Genomic DNA, 21,038 nt, shown 5'->3' on the forward strand with positions numbered 1-21,038 from the left:
AGTAACTATTAAAACCTTCCTAAACCGGAAACCGTGGATTGATGGCAGCATTCGCCCGAAACTGAAAGCGCGAACCACTGCTTTTAATCAGGGCAAGGTGACCAGAAACATGACCGAATACAAACTGTGTAGCTATTCCCTCCGCAGGGCAATCAAACAAGCTAAGCGTCAGTATAGAGACAAAGTAGAGTCGCAATTCAACGGCTCAGACACAAGAGGTATGTGGCAGGGTCTACAGTCAATCACAGATTACAAAAAGAAAACCAGCCCCATCGCGGACCAGGATGTCTTGCTTCCAGACACACTAAACAACATCTTTGCTCGCTTTGAGGACAATACAGTGCCACTTACATGGCCCACTACCAAAACCTGCGGACTCTCCTTCACTGCAGCCGACGTGAGTAAAACATTTAAACGTGTTCGCATTACTGCAGGCCCAGACGGCATCCCCAGCCGCGTCCTCAGAGGATGCGCAAACCAGCTGGCTGGTGTGTTTCGGACATATTCAATCAATCCTTATCCCAGTCTGCTGTTCCCACATGCTTCAAGAGGGCCACCATTGTTCCTGTTCTCAAGAAAGCTAAGGTAACTGAGCTAAACAACTACCGCCCCGTAGCACTCACATCCGTCATCATGAAGTGCTTTGAGAGACTAGTCAAGGACCATATCACCTCCACCCTACCTGACACCCTAGACCCACTGCAATTTGCTTACCGCCCCAATAGGTCCACAGACGACGTAATCGCAACCACACTGCCCTAACCCATCTGGACAAGAGGAATACCTATGTGAGAATGCTGTTCATTGACTACAGCTCAGCATTTAACACCATAGTACCCTCCAAACTCGTCATCAAGCTTGAGACCCTGGGTCTTGACCCCGCCCTGTGCAACTGGGTACTGGACTTCCTGACGGGCCACCCCCAGGTGGTGAGGGTAGGTAACAACATATCCACCCCGCTGATCCTCAACACTGGGGCCCCACAAGGGTGCATTCTGAGCCCTCTCCTCTACTCCCTGTTCACCTACGACAGCATGGCCATGCACACCTCCAACTAAATCATCAAGTTTGCGGACGACACTACAGTGGTAGGCTTGATTACCAACAATGACGAGAGGGCCTACAGGGAGGAGGTGAGGGCCAAAACGGGCCAAAAACAAAGGAGATGATCACGGACTTCAGGAAACAGCAGAGGAAGCACCCCCTATCCACATCGACGGGACAGTAGTGGAGAGGGTAGTAAGTTTTAAGTTCCTCGGCGTACACATCACGGACAAACTCAATTGGTCCACCCACGCAGAGAGCGTGGTGAAGAAGGCGGTGCAGCAGCGCCTCTTCAACCTCAGGAGGCTGAAGAAATTTGGCTTGTCACCAAAAGCACTCACAAACTTTTACAGATGCACAATCGAGAGCATCCTGTCGGGCTGTATCACCGCCTGGTACGGCAACTGCTCCACCCGCAACCGTAAGGCTGTTCAGAGGTTATGAGATCTGCACAACGCATCACCGGGGGCAAACTACCTACCCTCCAGGACACCTACACCACCCGATGTCACAGGAAGGCCATAAAGATCATCAAGGACAACAATCACCCGAGCCACTGCCTGTTCACCCCGCTATCATCCAGAAGGCGAGGTCAGTACAGGTGCATCAAAACAGGGACCGAGAGACTGAAAAACAGCTTTTATCTCAAGGCCATCAGACTGTTAAACAGCCACCACTAATATTGAGTGGCTGCTGCCAACACACTGACTCAACTCCAGCCACTTTAATAATGGAACATTTGATGTAAAAAATGTATCACTAGCCACTATACTAGCCACTATACCATCTACTGCATCTTGCCATCTTTATGTAATACATGTATCACTAGCCACTTTAAACAATGCCACTTTTATATGTTTACATACCCTACATTACTCATCTCATATGTATATACTGTACTTTATACCATCCACTGCATCTTGCCTATGCTGTTCTGTACCATCACTCATTCATATACCTTTATGTACATATTATTCATCCCTTTACACTTGTGTGTATAATTTAGTTGTTGTGAGATTGTTAGGTTAGATTACTCGTTGGTTATTACTGCATGTTCAGAACTAGAAGCACAAGCATTTCGCTACACTCGCGTTAACATCTGCTAACCATGTGTATGTGACAAATACAATTTGATTTGATTTGATTGAATATGTCCGTAAATACTCCAGCCAGCTGGTTTGTGCATGCTCTGAGGCAGCCTTATGAGGGTTTACACACTTAAATGTCTTACTCACGTCGGCCACGGAGAAGGAGAGCCTACAGTCCTTGGTAGTGGGACACGTCGGTTCTTATCCTCAAAGCAGGCGAAGAAGGTGATTAGCTTGTCTGGAAGCAAGACGTCTATGTCCGCGACATGGCTGGTTTTCCGTTTGTAGTCCATGATTGTCTGTAGACCCTGCCACATACGTCTCGTTTCTGAGCCGTTGAATTGCAACTCCACTTTCTCTCTGTATTGACGTTTTGCCTGTTTGATTACCTTACGGAGGGATTAACTACTGTTTGTATTCGGCCATATTCCCAGTCACCTTGCCATGGTTAAATGCGGTGGTTGACGTTTTCAGTTTTGTGTGAATGCTGCCATCTATCCACAGTTTCTGGTTTGATTAGGTTTTAATAGTCACAGTGGGTACAACATCTATATACTTCCTGATGAACTCAGTCACTATATCTGTGTATTCTTCAATAATATTCTCAGAGGCTATCTGGGAACATATCCCAGTCCGCGTGATCAAAACAATCTTGAAGCATGGATTCCGATTGGTCACATCAGCGTTGAATAGACCTTAGCATGGGTACTTCTTGTTTGAGTTTCTGCTAAATGGAGTCATGATCAGATTTGCCGAAGGGAAGGCAAGGGAGAACCTTCAAAGTTGAGCAGCAGTGGTCCAATGTTTTTCCAGAGCAAGTACTACATTCAATGTGTTCGTAGAACTTCAGTAGCGTTTCCTAAAATTTGCTTGGTTAAAATCCCCAGCTACAATAAATGCGGCCTCAGGATATATGGATACCAGTTTGCATAAAGTCCAGTGTAGTTCTTTGTGGGCCATTGTGGAATCGGCTTGAAGGGGAATGTACACAGCTGTGACTATAACGGAAGAGAATTCTCATGGGAGGTAATATGGTAGGCATTTGATTGTGAGGTATTCTAGGTCGGGAGAACAAAAGGACTTGAATTTATGTATGTTATCACAATCACACCATGAGTAGTTAATCATGAAACATCCACCCCAGCCTTTCATCTTCCCGGAGAGTTCTTTATTCCTGTCTGCGCGATGTACTGAGAACCCAGTTGGCTGTATGGACAGGGACAGTTTATCGCAAGAGTGTTTCTGTGAAACAGAGTATATTACAATCCATGATGTCTCTCTAGAAGGAGATCCTCGCCCTGAGCTCGTCTAATTTATTATCCAGAGACTGAATATTAGCGAGTAATATACTCAGAAGTGGTGGATGGTGTGCATGGCTCCTGAGTCGGACTATAAATCCACTCCGAATACCTCTTCTCCGCCGGCGGTGTTTTAGAGCAGTCTCTGGAATAAGTTCAAATGCCCTGGGGGTACGAACAAAGGATCCAATTTGGGAAAGTCATATTCCTGGTTGTAATGCTGGTGAGTTACCACTGCTCTGATATCCAAAAGTTATTTCTGGCTGTATGTAATGACACAAAAAATATTCCGGGTTAATAATGTAAGAAATAACACACACAAAAAAACTAAATATTAGAAAGTTGCTTTGGAGCTAGAAGCAGAGCTGCCATATTTTAAGTTTAACCAGGCAAGTCAGTTTAAGAACCAATCCTTATTTACAATGACAGCCTAGTGGGTTAACTGCCTTGTTCAAGGGAAGAACAGCAGATGTTTACCTTATCAGCTTGGGGATTTGATCTAGGAACCTTTTGGTTACTGGCCCAACACTCTAACCACTAGGCTACCTGCTGCCACCATATCTGTCAGCACCATCATAAGGAGATGTATACTTTGAAACCGGAGGAGGACTGGAGGGAAAAAGAGAGGCAAAGGAGGTCTAGGAGAGAGGGAGGAAGAGGGTGAGCTTGAGTCGGTTAAAACTGGCAGAAAAAAGGGAGATGGTTTGTTAAAGAAGAATGGTAGAAAATGTAAGCAGAGTGAGTTGAAGACAGGAGGAGAAATGGAAGTGAATGAGGTCGAAGTATCAGAGGTGGTAGGTGCGGTGAAGTTCTTGGAGCCCGAGGTTTGCACCGAGGGTCAGGATAAAGATGAGACTGTGACAGTAGGAGTTAAGTGTTTGGAGAAAGTGGACCCTTGCCTTTTGGCTGATTCATTTGTGGTTTCAGGCTATGTGAAAACAGAGTTGGGTTCTGTGGAATCTGCGAGGGTAACCAGAAAGGGTCCTGAGATAATTGTTTGAGTTTCTGCTGGTCAGAGGGAGCAGGTGCTTTGCAATAAACAAATAAGGACATGAGATGTGAACTGTTTTGCTCTCAAGAAAAGGACACCATTGAAAGGAGTGATTACTGGGGTAAAGGTAAATGTGAAAGCTGACCAACTGAAGGGGAAGATTCCTAGTGTTTGTGATCGTTTGGTGCCATTCAGACAGGGTAACATGAGTGGTGAAACAGAAGACTCGATGTCTGTTCTTTTGAATGTTGATGTTGAGTCTTGATGTTACGATATATAAGTTGTCATGTACGAGCTTCTGTGCCGAATACATTACATTGCTACAGGTGTCAAGCTTATGGGCATGTGGCAGCAGTGTGTAGGAGGGAGGTTCCTAGGTGTGAGAAGTGTGCGGAAGGGCATGAGACAAAGTAATGTGTAGCATTGGGGAAAGTAGTGGTATGTGTTACAGTGTTACAGTTTTTTTTTTACAATCGCTAGGACCCATTTCTCAATACTTTGGTCACTTTTTCAAAACTCTTCACACAGTGAGCATAACAGCAGTCTATGTGAGCTAACCTAGGGATCATTTTTCATTGCTTTGGAACAAAATGCATTCAATGACTACATCTTTTAATTTTCATGAACTCTTTTCTCACTCAGACACAACCACCACCAAAACTCTGTGTACCTACAGGCCAATTGGCACATGTTTACATACTCTTTTCAAAACTGTTAAAAGTACGTTCAAAACCTAAAATAACACAAAATTGAATAAGACATAAATTTGCTACATTTCTACAGTAATACCGTATGGAAATATATTCCAAATCTAGAAAATGAAATACTATCAAAACAATTAGACCAACCACAGCTTATTCCCGTTGTAGCTGAACACCTACACAGGTGTTAGTCTTTCAATTACATTACCATCTATTCAAAAGGGGACATCTTAGGAATAATGCTGTACTGTAATGTAAACATGGACCCAGACAGAGATAGGGAAGTGGCTGACAGAGGAAGAAGAGTGGCTGGGAGAGGGAGAGGAGTACCAATGCGTGGTGGAAGAAGACTGAGAGGAAGATCAAGAGCTCTAGTCTCAGATGAGATTAGGGCCACTATAATTGATCATGTAATAAATCCTGGTCTATCAATGAGAGAGGCTGGTCTGAGAGTGCAGCCAAATCTGCAACGCTCAACAGTGGCATCTATTCTGAGAAATGTCTGGCAAAACAACTGGTAAGATGTGCATTCTGCATCTGACTGAACTGCACATTACAGAAGTAAATTGAGCAAAGCCTCCAAACCTACTTGTGTGTCATTGTTTTTGTATTTCTGCTTAGGACCCAACGGTTACCTCCTACAGGCGGGAGAGGTAGGATTTTCACTGCTGTGCAGGAAACGGCAATTGTTGATATGGTCTTCAGAAACAATGGCATAAAACTCACAGAGATTCAGGACGAGTGTTGGCAGACAATGTAAGCATAACAAATATTTGAAGAGTCCTGAAAAAACATCAAGTCAGGATGAAGCAGTTGTACACTGTCCCCTTTGAGAGGGACTCTGAACAAGTCAAGCAACTCAGAAACCATTAAGTCCAGGTAAGATGACTATAAAATACAGAACTGGTTATGAACAAAACCAAACAGGGCAGAGGCACACCATGGCATGTTTTTAGGTATAATGTAAACCACCATAATAGCCTAACTTTTATGTTGCCTTGTGGATTTATTTTAGAGAGTCGTGGAGATTGAAGCCAGGCAAATACCACACATATCCATCATTGCTGTTATACAAACCGCTAATTGGGCCGTACAACACTGAGCGTCTCATTTCATTCCTGGGTGAACTCTATGGAAGGGTTGTGCCAGGTGAGGACGGGGTTGCAGAATCGGCCAACGTTTGTAGTTGTATGGGACAATGTGGCATTTCACCACTCCCGTGCAGTCACAGAGTGGTTGCAGCCCATCCCAGGATGGTGTCACTTTTCTTCCTTCCTTACTCTCCATTCCTCAACACCATAGAGGAATTATTTTCCTCATGGAGGTGGAAGGTTTATGACCACCATCCATATGATCAAATGTCCCTCCTGGACGCAATGAATGCTGGATGCCTGGACATATCTGCAGAAGATTCTTTCCTAGGTGTATTGCCCAAGATGACATAAGATGTGACGTGGATGAGAACCTGTGGCCAAATGCATAAGACAGGGTTGACTAGTATTGCTACTGTATCTGTAAATGGTGTATATACAAATTATTGTATTTTGGAATCACTCAATGACATAAAACATATTGAAGCATATTGCATCATGTCTGATACATTCCTGTAACATATACTGCAGTGAATTCTAAACAGTAGAGGTGTCATTCTTGTTTTGTAAAGAAAACATTGTGTAATGCTACCTGTTAGTGTTGTTTAGGTCATTGCTTTATGAGAGTGACAATGTGTGCTTGTTGGGTGAAAACCTTTGCTAGTGTTATGGAAGAACGAGTTGATTTGAGACATGAATGACGTGTTTTGGTAGTTTTAGGGCATTTTGAACGTGAAATGAACTGCTGTGCCATGCTGCAAGTTAGTTAGGAGAACTGTGTGAAGAGTTTTGAAAAGTGACCTAAGTATTGAGAAATGGGTCCTAGCGATTGTAAAAAAAATATATATATACATATATATAAAAACTGTAATTGTAGTGGGGCCCATGGGGCTGGGGATCAGACATGTCCAGTGTGAGAAGGAGGTTGAAGTTTTCAGGGTTAGAGTAGTGTAGAAGTTGTCATATGCTGAGTAGGTGAAGAAAGTAGAGGAAGATGTGTCAAAGGGGAGAGATCCCGAGAGGAGTGGTGTGAGTAGTAGATCTGTACCAGTACAGAGGGATAAACCAACAATTGATATACAGTACGAGTCAAAAGTTTGGACACACATACTCATTCAAGGGTTTTTCCTTATTTCTACAATTGTCTACATTGTAGAATAATAGTGAAGACAAACTATGAAATAACACATGGAATGAAGTAGAAACTAAAAAAGTGTTAAACAAATCAAAATATATTTTAGATTCTCTAAAGTAGCCAACATTTGCACACTCTTAGCATTTTCTCAACCACCTTCACCTGGAATGCTTTTCTAACAGTCTTCAAAGAGTTCCCACATATGCTGAGCACTTGTTGGCTGCTTTTCCTTCACTCTGCGGTCTAACTCATCCCAAACCATCTCAATTGGGTTGAGGTCGGGTGATTGTGGAGGCCAGGTCGTCTGATGCAGCACTCCATCACTCTCCTTCTTGGTCAAATAGCCCTTACACAGCCTGGATGTGTGTTGGGTCATTGTCCTGTTGAAAACAAAATGATAGTCCCACTAAGCGCAAACAAGATGGGATGGCACATCACTGTAGAATACTGTGGCAGCCATGCTGGTTAATTGTGCCTTGAATTCAAAATAAATCAAAGACAGTGTCAACAACAAAGCACCCACACACCATCATACCTCATCCTCCATTCTTCACTGTGGAAACCACACATGCGGAGATCATCCGTTCACCTACTCTGCGTCTCACAAAGACACGGCGGTTGGAACCAAAAATAAATTTGGACACATCCGACCAAAGGACAGATTTCCACTGGTCTAATGTCCATTTCTTGTGTTTCTTGGTCTCTTCTTCTTATTGGTGTCCTTTAGTAGTGGTTTCTTTGCAGCAATTCAACTACGAAGGCCTGATTCAAGCAGTCTCCACTGTACAGTAGATGTTGAGATGTGTCTGTTACTTGAACTCTGTGAAGCATTTATTTGGGCTGCAATTTCTGAGGCTGGTAACTCTGATGAACTTATCGTCTGCAGCAGAGGTAACTCTGGGTCTTCCTTTCCTGTGACGATTCTCGTGAGAGCCAGTTTTATCATAGCGCTTGATGGTTTTTGCAACTGCACTCGAAGAAACGTTCAAAGTTCTTGAAATGTTCTGCATTGACTGACCTTCATGTCTTAAAGAAATGATGGACTGTCGTTTCTCTTGCTTATTTATACTATTCTTGCCATAATATGGACTTGGTCTTTTACCAAATAGGGCTATCTTCTGTATACCACCCCTATCTTGTCACAACACAACTGATTGGCTCAAATGCATTAAGAAGGATAAGAAATTCCACCAATTAACTTTTAACAAGGCACACCTGTTAATTGAAATGCATTACAGGTGACTACCTCATGGATCTGGTTGAGAGAATGTCAAGTGTGCAAAGCTGTCATCAAGGGAAAGGGTGGCTACTTCGAAGAATCTTAAAAATAAAATATATTGATTATATATTTGTTTAACACTTTTTTGGTTACTACATGATTTAATGTGTTATTTCATAGTTGTAATGTCTTCTCTATTATTCTACAATGTAGAAAATACTAAAAAACCTTTGAATACGTAGGTGTGTCCAAACTTTTTTACAGGTATTGTATGTTTCAGTATGATTTGATTTTTATCATTCATAGCATTGGCTTTTCGACTGTACTGCAGGGATGGAACGTAAGTCGTCATAAATTGAGGTTGTGGTGGCAGCTGCAGAGAGGTATTTGGGTGTGCGAGACCTGACCTCAGAAGAGTTAGAGGGTGTGATAAGTGGTGATGTTGGTATCCAACATTTTTTGGATACCAACCGCGGTTAAACCTTATCGTAGAGGAATTCGGTCGACGGCAATGTGAAGCCGCAAAGGACCTTCCCCCAACACTTTTTGATGTATTTATTAACATCAAATCAATACAAAAAGTACATGGGGAACACGGTTATATATAAAGAATATACAACTGACATTTGGGCTAGGGGGTACAATATCACATTTTACAAGGACCGGTGGATATACGTTCAAAAGTCTACCTTCCCGCAACACGTCACGTTGTGCTATTTCCGGGTGACGTTCCTTGCTGTGGCTTGCCTTCCAAAATAACTCGTGACTGTTCCATGCTTTATTTTTGTATCTAGACTGCTACTGTACTCGTCCTGTGCTTATGGGGCGAGAATACTCCCGCAGTGAATTTTTAGATACACAAATGTAGGGCAAATATGTAGAAATATTAATCTTGAAATTAGCTTTCAGGACAACGAAACATGTGGAGAGTACAAGGGTTTGTTGGAAGAGGTGAGCGAAATATAATTGACAATGTTCTGTTCAGTACCAACATTAGCTAGCTAACCTTGATTATGCACTCACGTCGAAGCTTGCTAAATGGGACTATAAAAGTGTCATAATAATGTGTTAGATTTGCAATTGTCCAGCTCGTTAATATTTTATTTTGTCAAGACTACTATTATGCCCACCAGCTAGAATCATTGACAGGATTGATAGCAAGTTCTCTCATGTTCTAGAATGTTTTACAACGGGGGCAGGTCATTCACAGTTTATGCCTTAACTAGGCCATACTAGTTTCTGTTCCACATAGCTATAGTTGGTTTTTATGGGTGTTTTGATTAGCCACAGCCTCCACCCTGTCAACTGCGATCAAGTCTGTTTTGGTTTCAGACAATTCGAGGTGTCTGCATAACATTGACTAGCAAAAAAAAAAAAGCATTGGCTAACTAGCTACCCACTGCTGTAACCTGTTTGGTGACACCATTTTGTTACTGTGGTTTATTTGAACATCATTATGACGAGAAAGACCTGAATTGCACAGACTAAACAAGTACTTCGAGCTCCTTTTATTATAATGCATATCACATATAAAGGACAATGCTTGTTCTCCGTGTTTGTAACGTGCAGAAATGTAGACAGTTTTAGCAATTGGGAAATTCCATGGTAACAGAATGATGCCGAGACTCAGATTGTTCACGCTGAGACTCAGATTGTTCACGCTGAGACTCAGATTGTTCACGCTGAGACTCAGATTGTTCACTTTGAAATGCCAAACAAAAACCAATGATTGCAAAACTTTTGCATCTGCACTCTTCAAGTAAATGTGTTTTAGTACAATTTTCAGTGGACATTTTTGTTAAACATAGTCCTTGTTAAGAGTTATCGGTTGTTTTAACTTTGCAATCATTGGTTTTTGTTTGACATTTTAAAGTGAAAAATCTGAGTCTCAGCAATATTCTGTCACTGTGGAATTGCCCAGTATGTTCCAGGCTATACCTGGCTGCTTTGCTGAATGAAGTCAACTTCTTCTATTCACAAACCCATCTCGTACCCCTCTGCCACCAGTTTTGAGCCGGTGCCATGGCACAGCCCCCCTGCGCCTGTCTCCGAATCACCATGTGGAAGATGAGGTCATCAACACCTCCACCCTGCTCTCCACCGGCTGTCACTCTCCCAACAGCAGGTACCTCACCCCTTCATTCATTTGTTGTATTCCTTATAACTGGAACCTTCATCAGGAGCTAGCCAGCTAGCTAGCTACTAGTCTTTGTTAGCCACTGCTAGTGGTCTTCACATTTAGCTCGGACACCAGCTAGCCTTAGCTCAGACAATACCAGCAAGTTTGCACAGCGTGATATCAACCCAGAGCATATCGGACTGCTTCTCTCTACCACATCACCGGATTCCTGCCGCCCTGGATCATTACACTGGATCATCGCAGCTAGCTAGCTGCAAATGAGTGGCTCAGTTTAGCTAACGCCTCTGTCCCGAAGCAGGCACCAGTTAGCTCTGAGCTAGCCTCGAGCTAGGCCCATATACCAGCTAATTCTAAGGCTACAATACCTATTTTGCCAATTGGCCTGGACCTTTTTGTCGACACGGAGCCCCGCCAATCCATCATGGCTGGTCTGCCAACGTAATCGCCCAATGTGTTCTCAACAGGCTATTCCGTTACGATGTTGCCGAAGAACCATCTGCTAGCCCCAGCACGCTAGCTTTCTGAACGCCGTGTCTCCCGCTTGCCTAGCGTAGTAGTGAGTACCAAACGGCTCCCTGACTCCCCTATTGCTCATTGGACCCTATGATCACTCCGCTACACAGCTGATGCCCCCTGGACTGTTTCATTAACACGATACCTCAATTTTTTTTTGTTGTCTGTCAGCCCCAGCCTCGAGCTCAGGTCCTGTATGTACCTAACTGACCTGCTCTGCCCATTCATCGCCATTTACCCATTGTTGTCTTAGCTCTCCCGATCAACACCTGTGACTGCTTTATGCCTCTCTCTGTCAATATACCTTGTCTACTACTGTCTCGGCTAGTTCTTATTGTTTTACTTCACTGTAGAGCCCTCAGTCCCGATCACCTTGCCTTAGATAGCTATTTTGTCCCACACATGCGGAGACCTCACCTGGCTTAACTGGTGCCTCCAGAGATGGATCCTCTCTCATCGTCACTCAATGCCTAGGTTTACCTCCACTGTACTCACATCCTACCATACCCTTATCTGTACATTATGCCCTGAATCTATTCTACCACGGCCAGAAATCGACTCCTTTTATTCTCTGTTCCCAACGCACTAGACGACCAGTTCTTATAGCCTTTAGCTGTACCCTTATCCTACTCTTCCTCTGGTGATGTAGAGGTTAACCCAGGCCCTGTAGAACCCAGTACCACACCTATTCCCCAGGCGCTATCATTTGTTGACTTCTGTAACCGTAAAAGCCTTGGTTTCATGCATGTTAACATCAGAAGCCTCCTCCCTAAGTTTGTTTTATTCCATGCTTTAGCACACTCCACCAACACTGATGTCCTAGCCGTGTCTGAATCCTGGCTTAGGGATGCCACCAAAAATCCTGAAATTTCCATCCCCAGCTACAATATTTTCCACCAAGATAGAACTGTAAAGGGAGCGAAGTTAATCTGCAGAGTTATGTCATGCTATCCATGTCTGTGCCCAAACAGTTTGAGCTTCTACTTTTAAAAAGCCACCTTTCCAGAAATAAGTCTCTCACTGTTGCCGCTTGTTATAGACCCCCTTCAGCCTCCAGCTGTGCCCTGGACCCCATATGTGAATTGATTGCCCCCCGTCTATCTTCAGAGTTTGTACTGTTAGGTGACCTAAACTGGGATATGCTTAACACCCCGGCCGTCCTACAATCTAAACTAGATGCCACCAATCTCACAAATGATCAAGGAACCTACCAGGTACAACCCTAAATCCGTAAACACGGGCACCCTCATGGATATCATCCTGACCAACCTGCCCTCTAAATACACCTCTGTCTTCAACCAGGATCTCAGCGATCACTGACTCATTGCCTGCGTCCGTAATGGGTCCACGGTCAATCGACCGGCCCTCATCACTGTCAAGCGCTCCCTAAAACACTTCAGGAGTGCAGGCCTTTCTAATCGACCTGGCCTGGGTATCCTGGAAGGATATTGACCCCCCCTCCCGATGCCTGGTTATTCTTTAAAAGTGCTTTCCTCACCATCATAAATAAGCGTGCCCCAATCAAGAAGAACACTAAGAACAGATATAGCCCTTGGTTCACTCCAGACTTGACTGCCCTTTACCAGCACAAAAACATCCTGTGGCGTACTGCATTAGCATCGAATAGCCCCCACGATAAGCAACTTTTCAGGGAAGTTGGGAACCAATATACACAGTCAGTTAGGAAAACTAAGGCTAGCTTTTTCAAACAGAAATTTTCATCCTGTAGCACAAATTCCTAAAAGTTTTGGGACACTGTAAAGTCCATGGAGAATAAGAGCACCTCCTCCCAGCTGTCCACTGCACTGCGGTTCGGAAACACTGTCACCACCGATAAATCTACGATAATCGAGAATTTCAAGAAGCATTTTTCTACGGCTGGCTATGCTTTCCACCTGGCTACCCCCTACCCCAGCAAACAGCTCTGCACCCTCCTCAGCAACTTGCCCAAGCCCCCCTGCTTCTCCTTCACCCAAATCCAGATAGCTGATGTTCTGAAAGAGATGCAAAATCTGGAACCTTACAAATCTGCTGGGCAAGACAATCTGGACCCTCTCTTTCTAAAATTATCTGCAACCCCTATTACTAGCCCTATTACTAGCCTGTTCAACCTCTTTCGTATCGTCTGAGATCCCTAAAGATTGGAAAGCTGCCGCGGTCATCCCCCTCGTCAAAGGGCGAGACACTCTAGACCCAAAGTGTTACAGACCTATATTTATCCTGCCCTTTCTTTCTAAAGTCTTCAAAAGCCAAGTTAACAAACTTCGAATCCCACCGTATCTTCTCCGCTATGCAATCTGGTTTCCGAGCTGGTCATGGGTGCACCTCAGCCAGGCTCAAGGTCCTAAACACTATCATAACCGCCATCGATAAAAGACTGTACTGTGCAGCCGTCTTCATTGACCTGGTCAAGGCTTTCGACTCTGTCAATCAACGCATTCTTATCGGCAGACACAACAGCCTTGGTTTCTCAAATGTCTGACTCGCCTGGTTCACCAATTACTTCTCGGATAGAGTTTGGCGTGTCAAATCGGAGGGCCTGTTGTCTGGACCTCTGGCATTCTATGGGGGTGCCACAGGGTTCAATTCTCGGGCTGACTCTTTTCTTTGTATATATCAATCATGTCGCTCTTGCTGCTGGTGATTCTCTGATCCACCTCTACGCAGACGACACCGTTCTGTATACTTCTGGCCCTTTGGACACTGTGTTAACAAACCCCCAGATGAGCTTCAGTGCCATACAACACACATTCCGTGGCTTCCAACTGCTCTTAAATGCTAGTAAAACTAAACGCTCTTCATCCGATCGCTGCCCACACCCACCCACCCGACTACTATTCTGGACGTTTCTGACTTAGAATATGTGGACAGCTACAAATACCTAGGTGTCTGGTTAGACTGTAAACTCTCCTTCCAGACTCACATTAAGCATCTCCAATCCAAAATAAAATCTATAATTGGCTTCCGGTTTCGCAACAAAGCCTTCTTCACTTATGCTGCTAAACATACCCTTGTAAAACTGACTATCCTACCGATCCTTGACTTCAGTGATGTCATTTACAATACAGACTATGTTTAATTTGCTGAGTAGGGTGTTGGAGGCTATCACAGTGCCATCTGTTTTGTCACCAACGCCCCATATACTACCCACCACTGCGACCTATATGCTCTCGTTAGCTGGCCCTCGCTTCACATTCGTCGCCAAACCCACTGACTCCAGGTCATCTATAAGTCTTTGTTAGGTAAAGCCCCACCTTCTCAGCTCACTGGTCACCATAGCAACAGCCACCCGTAGCACGTGCTCCAACAGGTATATTTCACTGGTCATCCCCAAAGCCAACTCCTACTTTGGTTGCCTTTCCTTCCAGTTCTCTGCTGCCAATGACTGGAACGATTTGCAAAAATCACTGAAGCTGGAGACTCATATCTCCCTCACTAACTTTAAGCATCAGCTGTCAGAGCAGCTTACCAATCACTGCACCCGTACACAGCCCATCTTTAAATAGCCCACCCAACTACCTCATCCCCATATTGTTATTATTTTGCTCTTTTGCACCCCAGTATCTCTACTTGCACATCATCTGCACATCTATCACTCCAGTGTTAATGCTAAATTGTAATTATTTCGCCACTATGGCCTATTTATTGCCTCCCTAAAGTTACTACATTTGCACACACTGTATATAGATTTTTCTATTGTGTCATTGACTGTACTCTTGTTTATTCCATGTGTAACTCTGTGTTGTTGTTTTATGTTGCACTGCTTTGCTTTATCTTGGCCAGGTCACAGTTGTAAATGAGAACTTGTTCTCAACTGGCCTACCTGGTTAAATAAAGGTGGGAAAAAATAATCTCCTTCCCTTCACACCTCCATAGTGTCCCCCCTCCTGTGCGCTCTGCGGCCCTCTGCCAGCCTTGCAGCTGGTTGCATCATCCTGTGGCCCTGGCCTGTTTCCACTGTGCATATATTTTTATTTATTATGGATCCCCATTAGTTCCTGCCAAATCAGCAGCTACTCTTCCTGGGGTCCAGCAAAATGAAGGCAGTTTTATACAATTTTAAAAACATTACAATACATTCATAACTGATTTCACAACACACTGTGTTCCCTCAGGCCCCAACTCCACTACCACATATCGACAACACAAAATCCATGTGTACGTGTGTGTATGTTATCATGTGTGTGTATACACATGTCTGTACATATATTTGTGTTACTTCACAGTCCCTGCTGTTCCATAAGCTGTTTTTAAAATCTTATTCTACTTCCTGGTGTGCTGTAGGGGAAACGGAGATTACCACCCTCTCTCATTGAGGCGCCTGCCGTGAGTGTTTAATACAGCAGAGTAACTAGGGGATGAGGAATCTGACATGTAACTGATAGATGTGCACACACACACTACCTATTAATGTTTTAAAATGTATGTCAATTGTGAAGTCTTGTCTGTGATGTCTTTTTTTCCGTTTTGTCCGACCCCAGTATGACAAGCTGTCGCTAATGGGGATCCTAAAATCAATCAAGTTTATGTACAACTTATTCATATCACATTGTTTCTCTCTTAGCTCTCAGAAAGGGGACGATGGAGACAAGAGGAGGAAGAGGACCTCTCAGTTCTGCTACGCTGGGCTCCCCCGCTACACTGCCTTGGATGCAGTTGGCTGGGTATTGGCTACTTTTCACGCATTTAAGATGCAAATATAAAGCACATGGCACACTTGGGGGGGAAAAACAATGACCTGTGATCTCTCTGTTAAGGGGGCAGCTGCGGTGCTGTTGATGCAGATCTGTAGGAGGATCCACTCTCAGTTCTCTGGGAGTGACCCCAACCAGAACCCCAACACAGGATGCCTGGCCGTCCAGGGAACCCTGCAGAAGTGTGGCTACCGCGTCCTACTGGAGCGAAGTGAGTCCCGCCACACACAATATAATCCCAAGCAATTCATCCTGTAAAGGATATTGAGCCGTGACATTCAGACGAGGGAACTCTGAAGCTCATTTCTCTGCTCAATTTCAAAGCTTTCTGGTAGTACATGAATGCAGAATGAGTCTGATCTCCTTCCCACTGTGTTTGTCCAGTATCTCGCCGTGACGTGCTGCCCAGAGGGAGGAGTGTGCACTGTCTTCCCCAGAGACAGAGCCAGCAGGTCCTGAGCCAGCAGGTCCCGAGACAGCCCCAGAGCCAGGAGCACAGCAGTCCCAGGAGCAGCTACAGCAGCCCTGACCAGTTTCATGAAGACCATCTGACTGCTGACAGTCACTTCTCTGACCACAAGAGGGCAACTCTGAGTCACGGCTCCTCTGGAACGGGTCAGTCTCACATTTTACCTTTACATGTTAAGATAAATATTGTTACCCTGACCAAACACTTATCTTACATCATGCTTTTCACAAATCCATGCCTACCAGACTACATGACAAAGCAACATAGTATTTTATTTTACATTTATTTAACTAGGCAAGTCAGTTAAGAACAAATTCTTATTTTCAATGACGGCCTAGGAACAGTGGGTTAACTGCCTGTTCAGGGGCATAACGACAGATTTGTACCATGTCAGCTGGGGGATTTGAACTTGCAACCTTTTGGTTACTAGTCCAACGCTCTACCCTGCCGCCCCATAGTAGAGGGCTGCATTCCCGTGGAATGACCGCGGTCTGCATTTCTCATGCTGCGTGCGGGGGCGATCAGACAGACAACTTTGGGATGGATTTATATTTGGAGTCCCGCAGATCATTTGGAAACTGTGTTTTTGCTTTGTATGCGTTAGCCTGCCTATTGTATTACAAGCACCTCTGTCACATTATTCACACTAAGTATTCGCTGCTTCAAGTTCAGTAGCTGGGCGCGCCAGGTCACGTGTGCCTATAGTATGTGGCGTAAATGACATAGAGTAGGCTGCCTATATATGGGCAGAGAATCATGTGGCGCTCATCTTTCAAAGGACAAACTTCAATATGATTAGGCTATAGTTCACGACAGGGTCTGGAAATAAATAAATATTGACAATGGAAAAAAGTGGAGGGCGCTCAACTGTCGTGAGGGGAGGTGCAATCGAGACGTGATCAGCGTTGAAACAGAAAATGTGCTACACGTGCATACCATGGGGAGAGTTGCACCTTTTTCCTTATCAATAAATATTAATTAGCCGTTTGTCTTTGCCTGGAAATCGTTCCCCTCCTGGAAGGTTGGTTATATCCTATATGCAAAAGGTAGCTCAAGTGTCCCCTCATCATTCAGGCTGCTTCAAGTTCAATAGCTGTATCTGAGATCAGGTGCTCATGTGGTCTCACTTAAACTAGTAGGCTATATTCTATGTAGAGGGCAGCTATCTTTCTGATGAAATGAACTTCTTATATATGATTAGGCTGTAGTTTACTGCATTGCCTAGAAATGCATTTTGATCACCCATATTTGTCTGTCTGAAAATCGTCCCACTCCTCTAAAAGGTAGGCTATAACGCGTAGCTCAAAGCTGTCTCTGCAACTCTGCTCTCTTCAAAATACGTCTGGCATATTGCCTGATAGCCTAATAATGGGCCACACGAGAATCTACTCATTTAACCTAATAGGTTATTTTTGCGCATTTCAAGTTTCCTATAGGCAGCGAAATGGCTGGAACCATGGCTGGCAAGCGAGTTGCATCACATACTTCTAAAGTAACATTGTGGTACTGCGGTTAGGTTCGGGACCAGTTCTTGCGGTAGCAGGTGAAAGTCGGACAGAAAGCCAGCGAGCGGGCGCGGTATGAAAAGCTGCTGCTGCAGAGGGGATGATTATTTTTGTATCTTTCCATGTTACAGAGGAGTCATCCTTTTCAGAGTCCTCCCAGCCTGAAGACAACCACAGAACCAGAGACCGGGAACAGCCTGGGCAGCAGAATGACCAGGTGAGTTTTTAGGCTGATTCATTCCTCTGATGGTGAAGCTGCCGGTCTCCTGTTGATGACCTTTGACCCTGACCTTTGCCCTCTGTGTTTCTCAGGATGCCCTGGCGGGGGCGACCCAGAACCTCCAACAGGTGGCCGACTCCAGTGTTCCTGTAGTCCTCAACATCATCGGTCTGAAGAGTGCTCAGACTGGGGACTATGAGGCAGCCTTCTCCTGTTTCCTGGCCTCTGCAAGACAGGGTTACAGCAAGGCCCAGTTCAACACTGGAGTCTGCTACGAGAAAGGCAGGGGTGTATGCAAAGACAAGGAGAAGGTAAGAAACACGCACTCAGTCTCACATGCAGTCAAACTCACACGGGCACACAGTCACGTGCACATCTAAGCGCACGCACACACACAGTGAAACTCACACAATCAATTACACAATTCCTGTCTTGTGACTCCCCTCTTCATGTTCCCTGTACAGGCTCTTGATTTCTACAGCCAGGCAGCGACAGGGGGTCACAGTCAGGCTCAGTACCGCTGTGCCAAACTCCTCCTGAACAGCAGAGGGCAGCAGAGCACACAACAGGACCTGGATACAGCCATCGGCCTTCTGCAACAGGCTGCCTCAGCTGGGCTGAGAGAGGTGAGGGAGTGTGTTTTATGTGTAGCGAGTGTGAGACGTTGCCTAAAAAAGAACATTGGTATTTTTCTAACAGTCTTTTTCTTTGAACTTTCATCCATTCCTCTCTCTCTCTCTTCCTCTCCATTTTCTCTCTTTCCATTCTCTCTTTCTTTCTCCCTCTCCATTCTCTCTCTTCCTCTCCATTTTTTTCTCTCTCTTCCTCTCCATTTTCTCTCTCTCTTCCCCTCCATTCTCTCTCTCCATTTTCTCTCTTTCTTTCTCCCCCTCCATTCTCTCTCTCTTCCTCTCCATTTTCTCTCGCTCTTCCTCTCCATTTTCTCTCTCTCTCCATTCTCTCTCTCTTCCTCTCCATTTTCTCTCTCTCTCCATTCTCTCTCTTCCTCTCTCTCAGGCTCAAGTGTACCTGGGGTCTCTGTTCTCGCAGGAGCCAGTCAGAGACGGCCTTAAGTCAGTGCACTACCTGAAGATGGCAGCGGAGAGCGGAGTGAGTGACTTCCACTGCACTTAAACTATACAACTGTAATTATAGTCCACGGTCTCAATCATAACCTGGTCTCAGTTCAGTGTGATGTGATGATGTGTGTTTCTCTGTCTGTGTGTAGGACAGAGATGCCCTGCTGTTCCTGGGTCAGTGTTATGCGAGTGGGTTCGGGGTGTCCCAGTGCTTCAGAACAGCAGTTGGTTTCTATCAGAGGGCAGCCCAGGCAGGAAACAGCCAGGCCAAGACCTTACTGGCGCCGCCCTTTGGACTGGAGGGTAAGGACACAGTCCAAGACACGCGCACAATACAGATCTATACTTAAGCCTATTTGCACTGGTTCATGTTATTTACACATCTGAATTAAATACAGAAATGGCCGTAGTCCTATATTATAACCTTCTTCTTCTCTCTCCCTCTATAAGATGCCGTCCTGCGCCCTATCCGTTCTTCTCCATGTTTCTCCGTTGCTGACCGTCTGCGTGGAACTCTCTCCACCCTCACCTCCCCTGTCCCTCCCTCCAGTCACCCCACCCTCCCCCACTCCTGGAGCACAGGGAGTATGGGCCCCCCACCCATCCTGTCCTCCCTCCGCCCTCTCACCCCCAGCTCTGAGGGGAACGCCGTGAGGTGGACTATAGGAGCGGGATAGTTGGCACCACAATCAGCAGACATCTCTATCCAAAGCCACTTAGTCATATGTGCATACATTTTACATACAGGTGGTCCTGGGAATCGAACCCACTATCCTTGCATTGTAAGCACCATACTCAACCACATTGGTCCTCTGTAGTTCAGTTGGTAATCTATACCATAAGGTTGAAGAGGGATATCATGGTCAGATGTTTAACCTTACTGACACAACCCAGTATTTAATGTCCCTCTCAGCACTTCTATCTAGATTTGTATATATGTGTGTATTTGACCACAGGTCAATTTGTTGAGGAATGTGTATAAGTACGGGAGATGCGATACATCTGAAAGGTAGACAGGTCAAAGGTTTTGTATGGTTTTACCTGTTAGCTTACTTAAAGACGCAGTCTGGGATCTTAAGCACTTAAACATTTGTATCATATTGTACGAATTGGAAGACGAAAAATGTTTGCAGGACAACATATGGATGACATTACACAATTTTCAGGGACCCATTTTGGCCTGTGAGCGCTACTTTAAAAACTACTGGCTGAAATTCTACAAAAGCTCTGGAGCGTGACTAGTAACTTTAGTATTGTTCCTACAAAATGTTCTCGTGGCACAATCTTGGCCAGTTTTTGTACAACAAGCTGCCTTATGGATAGAAAGATGGTATTGTGATAAAATGTGTGCCTTACTAAGTCATTGTCAGTACAGGATCCCTTGTATTTACTTGACCCTTTATGTGACTATTCATCTTAACTTCATTAGTCTGCTATTTCAGTTAGATCTTTGCATGTGTAAACTGTTCTTGTCTACCCATGGTATCCAGTGAGGCTGAAGAATGGGGAAAACAGAAGTAACTTTTTGGTAGTGGTGGATAATGTAGGTCATGTATATTGTCTATGCATTAGAAGCACTACTGTTGTGGAACGCACAAGGTGTCGAACACCAATAACAAAATAAAGCTATTCTCTACCACTGGGCCTGTGTCACTGATATTAACAGAAAATGTATTGGAATATTTCTGAAATTCTACATTGTGTCGTAAACTATTAATTGACATTGTCTTTGTCATTGCACCAAGGGAAAAGGAGCTCCAGGTCTATTGGACTATACTGTCATCTGTGTCTAGTTAGACAATCGCCTGTGGCACTGCAACAGTTGAAGGTCCTGTAGCTTTTTATGCCGGA

General features: G+C 44.6%; 1 protein-coding gene across 2 annotated transcripts; it reads left to right on the forward strand.

The window, feature by feature from the left end:
* Positions 1-9,271: 9,271 nt before the first annotated feature.
* On the forward strand, positions 9,272-20,830 carry dele1 (DAP3 binding cell death enhancer 1). Of its 2 annotated transcripts, none has more exons than XM_031790019.1 (11): positions 9,272-9,518; positions 10,575-10,692; positions 15,785-15,884; positions 15,978-16,125; positions 16,299-16,529; positions 18,038-18,105; positions 18,201-18,419; positions 18,573-18,734; positions 19,126-19,218; positions 19,337-19,490; positions 19,638-20,830. In XM_031790019.1, exons 1-11 carry the CDS (start codon positions 9,488-9,490, stop codon positions 19,862-19,864), a joined length of 1,551 nt encoding a protein of 516 aa, XP_031645879.1. In that variant the 5' UTR covers positions 9,272-9,487; the 3' UTR covers positions 19,865-20,830. The 2 variants fall into 2 exon arrangements, with proteins under 2 accessions (XP_031645879.1, XP_020357858.1); XM_020502269.2 differs by having other exon boundaries at positions 9,273-9,518; positions 18,020-18,105.
* Positions 20,831-21,038: the final 208 nt, after the last annotated feature.

The sequence above is a fragment of the Oncorhynchus kisutch genome, linkage group LG15 (genome assembly GCF_002021735.2).
Source record: "Oncorhynchus kisutch isolate 150728-3 linkage group LG15, Okis_V2, whole genome shotgun sequence".
Lineage (NCBI taxonomy): Eukaryota > Metazoa > Chordata > Actinopteri > Salmoniformes > Salmonidae > Oncorhynchus > Oncorhynchus kisutch.

Bases quoted from the DNA above. Each gene is read 5' to 3' on its own strand.
- dele1 (XM_020502269.2), top strand. From the start codon at position 9,488: ATGTGGAGAGTACAAGGGTTTGTTGGAAGAG. The intron at 16,530-18,019 runs GTCAGTCTCACA...TCCATGTTACAG, and splicing joins TCACGGCTCCTCTGGAACGG to AGGAGTCATCCTTTTCAGAG. The intron at 19,491-19,637 runs GTAAGGACACAG...TCCCTCTATAAG, and splicing joins GCCGCCCTTTGGACTGGAGG to ATGCCGTCCTGCGCCCTATC.